At 43.0% G+C, this 10786-nt stretch overlaps 1 protein-coding gene across 1 annotated transcript; it reads left to right on the top strand.

The window, feature by feature from the left end:
* Positions 1-1269: 1269 nt before the first annotated feature.
* Positions 1270-1854, top strand: LOC145158171 (uncharacterized). The gene has a single exon (XM_079077106.1). It carries the CDS (start codon positions 1270-1272, stop codon positions 1852-1854), a length of 585 nt encoding a protein of 194 aa, XP_078933232.1.
* The last annotated feature ends 8932 nt before the right edge of the window (positions 1855-10786 follow it).

Here is a 10786-nt window from a genome sequence, read left to right on the forward strand (position 1 = left end):
AAGGTATGTAATTCATCTAGTTCTTTTATGGTTAAAAGTACCCCATGCCATGCTAGATAGGTTATAAACCTTGGAAAATAATATTTTGCATGTATCTTAGACAAACATAGATCCAAGGTTTAATAGGGTTGCATGTACACTTAGGAAGTGTTAGAATGCTCAAAACCCAACAATATTTATGATCGTAAGTCCACTACTGGGTATTGTGTTTTTCTTGGAGATTCATTGATATCATGGAAAAGCAAGAAACAAGATGTTGTTTCTCGATCTTCTATAGAATCTGAGTATCGAGCCATGGCTATCACCACTTGTGAGATTGTTTGGTTGAGATGGCTTCTTGCAGATATGGGCGTTCACATCTCTCAGCCTACCCCTTTGTATTGTGATAACGAGAGTGCGATAATGATTGCCAAGAATTCAGTGTTTCATGAGCGCACAAAGCACATTGAGATTGACTGTCATTTCACACGTCATCATCTCCAGAAGGGCACTATCTCCCTTCCTTATGTTCCTTCCTCTTTGCAGATTGCTGATATTCTTACGAAGCCGTTGACTGCTCCTCGATTCCATTTTCTGTCTGACAAACTCTCAATGCTTATTGTTGTTGCATTGTGAGTTTGAAGGGGGATATTAGCCTAATAAGATTTTGGGCTTTATTTTGTATTGGGTTTTATGATTGGGCCTTTTCGCTAGGAAACCCTAATTAGCTTGTCTATATATTATGTCTTTCCTTTTCATTGTATTTGTACTTCTCTTTGATAATAATATGAAACCCTAGCCGTTATATGTATTTCACTTGTTAGTTTACACTAACTTCTGTTTCAAAGCTTTATTTTGGTGTGAAATGGTTTTTGAAGATTCATATCTCTAAAAAGTTCCAAAAAATAACATAAATAAAGAAATCTGGTTATTATCTTATATCTTATCATAGTAGATTACTATGATTTGTTCTTTTTATCTTTTCCTGTTTTATAGGCTTTTGATTAGAGTTTGTTTAGAATAAGGATTTGTACATTTTCTAGTTAATATATACCAGATTAGTGATTGAATGAAAGTTGGCATTTTCGATAATCAATTTGTTTATGGTATCAGAGCAGGTCTCAGACCTGTTGTAGAAAATCATGTCACCATAGATGGCGGGAGACAAACCAGAGTCATCGAAGGATGGAGCCGCCACCCACATCGACTCCAATTCACCATACTACATCCATTCCTGATAATATCCAAAGAAGATGAACGTAAACGATGTTCTAACGGACAACAACTACAATGATTGGACTCAAGAGATTAAAACAATTTCTTTTTGCCAAGAACAAGACCAGTTTCATTGATGGGACTATCGGTAAACCGACAACAAAATTAGAAACTTATATGCAGTGGATGCGTTGTGATGCCATGATAAAGGGGTGGCTGACCACTGCCATAGAGAAAGACATTAGGTTAAGTGTGAAATATGCCAATACAGCAAGCGAGATTTGGAGTGATCTTGAAGAACGATTCCAGAAGGAGAGTGCTCGTCGAGCGTATCAGCTAAAACAATCGCTTACAACAACAAGGCAACAAGGAAGCTCCGTTTCTAGTTACTACACAAAATTGCGATCCATATGGGATGAAATACAGTCGACGACACCCACCCCTTGTTATGAGTGTGTTGGTTATACATGTGATATGGGTAAAAGGTTGAACGAATCCAAGGATAAAGAAAGGCTCTACGAATTCCTCATGGGAATTGATTGTCAGTATTCCACCATCAAAGCTCATATTTTAGCCATGAAACCCACACCAACGAGCCATCACTACTGCCAAGAAACCCACAAAAGAGGTTACAGCGTTTCAGACGGTGATCATAGGTAACAAAACAAAAAGGCAGTGCAAAAGGATCTCAAACAAGGCAACAATGATGAATCAAAATGTACCTTTTGTGGGAGAAAGGGTCACAACAAGGAGGGTTGTTTCAAACGTATCGGGTATCCTGATTGGTGACCAGGCAAAGGAAAACAAGAAAAAGGAAAGGCATGGGTATCCTATGCAAACTCAGAACCTAGCCCATACATGGTTTGTCGAATGTACCAAAGGCTCCTCAAACATGTTTCAAAAGATGAAGAAACCAACACTTCTCCCACTGTTAACATGGTCGATAAGACTGATCATGACAAGGCTTGGGTTATTGACTCAGGTGCGACTAAACACATAACTTGCAATCAAAGGTTACTTGAAAACGTCACTAAGAACACCTTCGAACCCCCTATCATTATTCCTAATGGTGATCACATAAATGTTGAAGGGGGAGGAGATTGCAACTTGCAAAACAATATCAGTATTGATAAAGTTTTGCATATACTTGATTTTAATTGCAACTTATTGACTTTTAGTAGCCTCACCAAAGACTTGCAGTGTGCCATAAGGTTTCTTCCTGGTTTTTGTTATATTAAAGACTTACTCTCGAGGAACGTGATTGGCGCGGGTGAGTGCAAACAGGGTATATATCGAATGGGCATGGAAGTGGGGCAAAGAAGAGTGTTGATAACAAAAAGCAATGTGGATCTATGGCACAAAAGGTTGGGTCACGCTTCTGAGTCCAAGATTAAACATGTTAGTGTCTTAGGTAGTTTGTGACATCCCAAAAATCACGATAAAATTTTTCAATTTTTATTTAAATAAAATCATTGTGTTCATAAAACCCAAGTCACAAACATATGTGTCAAATAAAAATGTCCTAAAAATCAGAGTATCCAAACTAGCAGAAATCAAAAACTGCAGAGGATGTGTACGATCAAGTCTTCACCTTTCCCCGATCATCTGAAGTACCTGGACGAGAAATACATAAATATAAGCCCAAATTTAATGAGTTTCCCAAAATACCTAACACGTCAGAAATACAATTATAGTGCATGCATATAGGGTTTGTTGGCCATAGCCTCAACCCAACCATCCGGGTTTGTTGACAAAGATTCTCAACCCAACCATCCGGGTTTGTTGATATAGAGTCTCAACCCAACCATTCAGATTTGTTGGTCGACCGCATGAAGCAGTAACTCAACCAAACCATTCGGGTTTGTTGGCTTCCCGCCTCAACCCAACCACCCAAATATGTCGACATATGAAAGTAACAGTTAATCATATAATCGTCCTACATCAAGTATATCATAATGAATGGTCCAACCTTGGTGCCTTCGACTCATAGGTATAGTGAGAAAACTCACCTCAAAAACAAGATGATAGTTGAAAGAACGCAACTCTAAGTATCGACTGTACAGGTAACCTATATAGCAAAATAAGGACCAATCATCAATCCACAACTCAAATACTACCCAAATTACCCTAGATAACCTAGGGTCAACTTGGTCAAAGTCAACGGTCAATGGCCAAAAGTCAACCTCCAGTTGGTTGCCACGTTGTCGCCATCCTTGGCCATGTTCTTGCCGCTAAACAACAAAACAGATGAGCCTTAGCCCAGTCGCCACACTGTGGCGACCTAAGGCCACGTAGTTCCCTGGTTACTAGACTCCTAATAGCTTAATGGGTTAAACCATTTTCTTGATTCAAAGGGCTCCAAAGCTTAGATCTGCTCCATCCTATGATCTAAGTGGATAAAGTTTCCAACTTTATCCCTTTAGACTCTCCAAGAGATAGAGATCTCACTTCTAGATCTAAAAAGGGGAAAACACAACTTGGCTTAAATCAATAAGCACTTAATATTGAAGACCTTCAGTCCAACACTCCCAGAAAGGTTTCTAGCATCATAAATAACATAAAAATCCATATTTTTTTACATGCATATCCAATACATGTCATGAACTCCTATTATGTTAAATGAGGGTGTATGGCCAAAAATTCATGCATGACATCAAAATTCATTTCTAATCCCAATCCAAAGCACCAAATACTCCAAATGGCTTCGAGATTTATAAAGTTGCAAACTTTATGAGATCTCACCATCCCAACCAACAAGAACATGAAGTTTAAGGAAAAAACTCAAGATCTAGCAACCTATCATGATAAAAATGGAGTATTGAACACTTACAAGGGTCCAGATGGGTGCTATAACAAAGGATGAGGACTTGCTTGCTGAATCTTAGCTTGCTTCTTCTTCTTTCTTCCTTCAATGTCTTCAAAGAACACCAAAAAGGGGTTAGATAAAGGAGGAAGGAGATTAGGGTTTCTCAATTCTTAAGGAGGCTTATGGAGGTTGAGGGAGAGCAAACCCTAGCCTCCTTATTCCTTTAAATAAAGAAAAAAACCCGAAAAATAGGGTTTGTCATTTTCCAGCTGCCACAATGTGGCCATATATTGCCACACCGTGGCGGCTTAAATGAACACGCGATCTTATTTTTATGTGCCACATCATGGTGCATTCACAACGTTGTGGCAAACCCTAAAATGCCAAAAATTGAAAATGTGAAGTACCATTGGATCCGGGTGTTACAACTCTCCCCCACTTGAATCAAACTTTGTCCTAGAAGTCTGTCACTGAAAATAACTTGGGGTAATGCTCTCTCATCTAGTCCTCTGGCTCCCACGTCCACTCAGAACCTTCCAATGTTGTCATTGCACCTTCACCAGGGTCACGACTTTGTTGCGCAGAGTCTTTGTCTTTCTATCCAAAATTGCTACTGGTCTCTCAACATAGTTCAGGCGCTCATCAACTAGTAGATTATCCAAAGGAACCACTGCTGAATCATCAACTACACACTTTCGTAGCTGAGAAACATGAAAGGTGTTGTGAATCTGACTAAGCTCCTCATGCAGATCCAAACGATAGACTACATTGCCTACCCTAGCCACCACTCGGAATGGTCTAATAAATCAGGGAACCATCTTACCCCTCTTCATGAAGCGTATAACACCATTCCAGGGTGATACCTTTAGTAAACCATGTCCCCTACCTGAAACTCTAACTCGGACCATCGTCTGTCGGTATAACTCTTTTGGCAACTTTGAGCCATCTGCAACCTTAAACTGATATGATGGATGAGTTATGTTGTCTGAAGGACCACCTCGGTCTTCCCCATAACCCTGTGACCTATCCCCCCCCCCCCCAATAAACTGGTATATGAAACTTCCTCCCGTAGAGAAGCTCGAAAGGTGGTGCACCAATACTAGAGTGAGAGTTGTTGTTGTAGGAAAACTCAGCTAGGGGAAGGTAGGAGTCCCAACTCCCACTGAAATCTATGACACAAGCTCTCAACCTATACTCGAGTGTCAAGATGGTCTACTCACTTTGGCCGTCAATCTGCAGATGATAAGCGGTGCTGAAGTGCAATCTCGTACCCAATTCCTCATGTAACCTCTGCCAAAACCGTGAAGTAAACCGAACATCCAGATCAGATACAATGGAAATTGGAACACTATGCTGAGCGACGATCTCATGCACATACACATTGGCCAATTTCTCAGCCGAGGAACTCTCTCGAATAGACAAAAAGTGGGCACTCTTGGTCAGACGATCCACAATGACCTATATCGCATCAAATCCTTTAGCGATCCTGGGTAACTTGGCAATAAAATCCATGGTGATATGCTCTTATTTCCACATGAGAACCTCCAAACGCTGTAACTTACCATGTTGTAACATCCCAAGTTCAGGAATATAAGTTCAGGGTGCTATGTGTAAATAAAGGAGTAGACTCGACGAGTAGGTGTCTTAACTCGTCGAGTCGGAGCGGGTGTTGGACACGTGTTAAGTGACCCGACTCGCCGAGTCGGCGGCGGGACTCGACGAGTCAGTGCTGGGAAGAGAAAACCCTAAATTTTAGGGTTTGCACCCTATTTAAAGGATCTTATGTTCTCACCTCAGCCTCTTTATCATCCCTTGAGAGTCAGTAAACCCTAAAATCGTGTGTGAGCCATTGGTGAGAGTTTTGAGCTTTGGAAGGTGATTCTAGTGAAGGAAACTTGTAGATCAAGAGGCTAGCATCAAGGAGTTCGTGTAGATCCAGAATCTACTTCATCTTGGGCGCATTTTGGAGGTAACAAGTCGTTGCCTTGAGCTCTTCCCTTCTAGATCTATTCTTGAATAATGATTTGGGGCTATTTAGCATGTTTGGAATCCATTTCAGGTTTTGGGACTAGATCTGGGGTTGCAACTTCAGATCTAGACTTATCTTGGTCCATGGAGGCATAAAGTATCAGCCCTTTACCTTGTTTGTGAACATTCTTCTCTTGAACCTTCTTTCTAGCTTGTATTGAGCCAAAATCACCTTGCATGCACGTAAAGTTGGAAACTTTACGTGTAAGACTAGCCCTAGGAGCCCATATCTATAAGTTGGAAGCATTGGGATGGACTGCAATCGTCTGAATGAGGATGACTTAAGTGAACTCGGTGAGTCTGTTCTTGGACTCGACGAGTCGGGTCGCAAACTCTAACCCATCTTGTTATGATAAGGATCAGTGAGTTGAGTGGTGACTCATTGAGTTGGACAGGCTAGGACTCGGGGATTGATGAACTCGACGAGTCATGGGGTGACTCGGCGAGTTGAGTCGTGATATGAGGATTTTCTGAGTTTGGGAACTCGGCGAGTTAAGGGGCTGACTCGGCGAGTAGGGTCAATCAGGAAGGCTGACTTTGACCAGGACTTTGACTTTGACCAAGAGTTGACCAGTTTGACTTCCAAGGGTATTCTGGTAATTTGGGCACTTACGGATATGGTTCATCAAAGTGTTAGGTGGTGGAGTTCGTAGCTATGATCGGGGGATTTGATCGTACCTCTTCAGTTTGGCATTGCAAGGTGACTTCTCCTCACTATATCAACAGGGTGTAAGGCACCAAGGCCGGCCCTTTATGGTTTGTATTTGGATTATTGCATGATATGCTTACTGATATACATCCTGGTAGTTAAGATGGTGATATGCTATGTTTTAGTGACCCGGTTGGGTGGATATCCTGGTTATAGGACTGTTGATATGTTTATTGATCTGTTAGATGGGCGTCCTGGTAATTAGGACGGTATTATGTTTAGTGACCTGGTGGTTAGGTCGGTATCCTGGTATATAGGATGATGCTATGTTAGTGACCGTTTAGGTCGGTATCCTGGTTAGGATGTTGCTATACTATATTATCTGCTAGATCGGTTTGTTTGTCTATGGGTTGTTATGTGATTACCTGTTATATGTGCACATGGTTATTTGTTTGATGTTTGGGTTGAGGCGGTCCTGCTTTGTGCTGAAGGCCAACATACCCTACGAGCGGTCCGGATAGACTGTAGGCCCGTATAGCGGTCCAGTCATACCGAAGGCTCGGGATAGATCCAGATAGACGGTAGGCCCCGTACGGGCGATCCAAGTCATACTGTAGACTCAGAGAGTGGACCGGGTGGACTGAAGGCTCGGTGCGGGTGGACCAGTCACACTGTATACTCGAGATGCATGATTGTTCCGTATTTGTTGATATGATATGATTATGGTTATACGAGGTTGGTATTTTGGGGGTAACTCACTAAGCATTCGGGCTTACAGTTTCAGTTTATTGTTTCAGGTTCAGCGGATGGTCGCGGGTAGGCGAAGGCGTGACCGTACACCTCCTCGATTTACGATTATGATTTCTGGGAACTCTGATGTATAAACTATTTTGAAAACAAATTGTAATAACTGAATGGTTTCAAATGAATCAAAAAATTTTAAATTGGCTTGAATTTTTTGATGTTACAAGTTGGTATCAGAGCCTTGGTTTGAGTGAATTGGAGGAACATTCGTGTGAATCCAGTCTCAAACCAAGGAAAGGTTTTCAAAATGATTTCTAAAATGGTTTTCAAAATAAGTAAAGGAGGATGCAGAGTGTACGATCGGCCGGAGCCAGTAAGTAGACCCCAAAATACCATACTGTTATTTGATATTGTGATATATTAGAACAGCATGCTAGTACAAGGCTAAGGATCTTCAGGAATTGCATGATAGAATTACCTAATTTCATGATGCCTGTTAGCCTAGGGTTTTCCTTATATGAGATTGACATCATTACTGTAGTTACTTGTGTATGCATCACAGTTATATATAATTAAGATCTTATAGCCTGAGAATGTTTGATCTGGCCTTATGTTTTGTTCTTATTGATTAGGGCTTAGGGTAGGATTGGATATTCGAAAGTCTATAGGGTCCAGCGTTATGTATGGCTAGCATACACTAGTGCTGCAGGGGTTGATGGAAGTTTCATGGATGGGTGGGTAGTGAGAGGCCAGGAGGCCAATGATGAGATGTTTAGCATTCCTCTAGAGAGAGGATTTATCGCTCGCTATGTATATGTATATTGTAGGGTGTTGTGGTGATACTTGAGACAAATATGGGTAGGTGTGGAAGGTAGTATGGGCCCGTACTACTGAAAGCACAGGACCCATACGCGTATCAAGGAAGTCAAAACCCCAGGGTTGGGTTGGAGTCGGTTCCCATGATTATGGTATGGATTATTCGAGACGTTTTGAGACCGGATCCGGATCAGGATCGAGAGCGGGCAGCCAGGATAGACCAGTATTGTCAGAGGATCGTGTCAGGAGGGGATCATCCGGAAGTAGGTGATCGAGATCGTTCGGGGACAGATTTCGGAGATGATTGGGTCTTTTAAGACCGTCATGGTTGAGTATTTCGACGATCGCTCTGCAGCCATTGCCGAGGCGGTTGCCGTGGCAGCTTTAACAGCTGTAACGACGGCAAAGGGAGGAGCTGGTCGAGCTTCCTAGTTCTGGGACATATTCTGATGAGCAGAGGACTACAGTTATTTAGGATCGGGAAGATGATCTATACTCGTTATATTTCCACGGGTTGAGCGGGAGAGGTTAGCACATGGGTTTCTAGATTTGAGGTTCGGGGGTTTGCTCGAGGCCGGAATGTGAGTCGCGGGAACTCCGGAAGGGAGTGATGATTATGTTCAGCTGGGGTTTTTCAGTTGGAAGTGGAATGGTTAATTGAAGGATTGGACTGTCGTTTTATAGGGCCAGGATTGTGCCCTTTCAGTTTTCCGAGCTCGAAGGAGTGAGCAGGCTTGTGACCCCAGGATCAGGTTGTAATCTTGCTCGAGGTCAGTTGTTTGAAGGGATTGGCGATATTATTTCAGCATCGTTGAGCACAGGTGGGTCGATGTGGCATAAGTATTTTGTGATGTCCGGTTTGCCTTAGATCTCTTGTATCGGACGGTAAGGGTTTATTGTGCGATCTATTGCACTTGTGGAATTGTAGACTATGTCTTGGGAAGTAGTTCGTAGCCCAGGATGGGGCAGAGGTTGCTTCAGCTGTTGCAGTTCAGCTGTGGACGTTTGAGCGGGTAAGTGAGTTAGGGTGCAAACCCTGAATAGAATGATTCTAGAGCCCGAGAGCGGGAAACTTGTTTGGAGCACCTTTAGGAAAAGGGGTATTAGGTGTGAAGTCTGCGGATAGGGTCCCACAGAAGGGTTATCCATCATCGTCAGGATTCAGTGGTTTCAGCAACCGTTAGTGATTTACGAATGAGAGCGCCAAGGGAAGTGGTTCGTTGCTGAGGTATTATTTGCAGCATTTATCTTTTGGTCTCCAGGACATGAGGGTGGGGCCATTCAAGCATTAGTGACTGTCGGTTTCACTGGGATACAGAAAGTGTTCATCTGGTTATTAGAAGTGTGTGATCAATTGGGAAAGAGTTGGTTGTCATCGGATCAATTGCGGGAAAGTGAGAAGGGTTGGGAATTCCCCAATGTCCATGTGTTGTGAAGACTTAGTCGAATCTAAGTGGGGGAGAATCGTCCCAGGATACAGAAGCAGGAGCGGCGTTGAAAATGGGATAAGTCTCGCATCGTTGGCAGGAAGGAAGACAAACCAAGTGGCTGTTTGGTTAGAGGATTGTGTGAGTTAGGAGTTTGGTAAAACTCCCCAGCATGTGTATCACGTCTTCTCGGTGGTTGATAACAGAATTCGGGGAATCAGGTTGGAGTTCTGATCATTTTTTGAGTTCACTTCGAGTATTCGGTCGAGGGCGTGCTCGACTTTGAGGGTTTTTGGATTGATAGATTTAGGGTTTTGTTAGCTGCCAGGGCTCGGCAATACATTCAGCACGGGAGTGTGGGTTATTTAGCATATGTAGTAGACACGCAGGTCAGGGAACAGACCACAGATTTCCGAGAGGGTGGACAATCGACATGAGGCCGAGGGTTAGGATGGGGATATAGTCCACAGAGTAGATCAGGAGTTCGAAGCCCCAAGTGGGTGAGAACAGGATGCATGGGAGAGAGCATCAAGAGGGGTGGTCCAGGGAGATGCTCAATAGTTTAGAGCGGTCTGGATAGACTGAAGGCCACTGGGGCGTACCAGTCAGACCGATGGCTCGGAGAACGGTCGAGACAGGCTGAAGGCCCAGAGAGGCGGTCCAGACATGCTGAAGGTTCTGAGAGCGGTCCAGATAGACTGAAGGCCTGATAGGGCGGTCCAGTCAGGCTGAAGACTCTGTATATGTTTGTAGATCTATGTTAGGGTATTAAGTAGGCTGCTATGCTATAGCAATCAATAGGTCTGTTCCAAGTGTTGAACATGCTGTTGGAGTAGGTTGAAGACTCCGGTGTATTTTGGTTTGATCGGAAGTTGTTGTTAGAGATCAGATGGAGTGAAAAGGATCTTGGTGATCCCATCAGTTCGGAGTGCCTCCGAGGTTTCATCTTCTTGGATCGGGTAATACTCCAGTTAGGGACTGAGAGTGGATCCGAATGGGTATTAGTCGGTTTTGGGAAGGTTTGGGATGAGAATATCCTGTCATTCAGGTTCTGGGACCCGGGTTAGATCGTCCTCGTGATCGTCTATGGCATTTGGATAGGGTTGAGGCGGTCCTGCTCTA

The sequence above is a fragment of the Lactuca virosa genome, chromosome 2 (genome assembly GCF_052849685.1).
Source record: "Lactuca virosa cultivar CGN04683 chromosome 2, Lactuca_virosa_CGN04683_v6, whole genome shotgun sequence".
Lineage (NCBI taxonomy): Eukaryota > Viridiplantae > Streptophyta > Magnoliopsida > Asterales > Asteraceae > Lactuca > Lactuca virosa.

Excerpts from the sequence above, each read along its gene's own strand:
- LOC145158171 (XM_079077106.1), top strand. The coding sequence starts at position 1,270 with ATGATTGGACTCAAGAGATTAAAACAATTTCTTTTTGCCAAGAACAAG.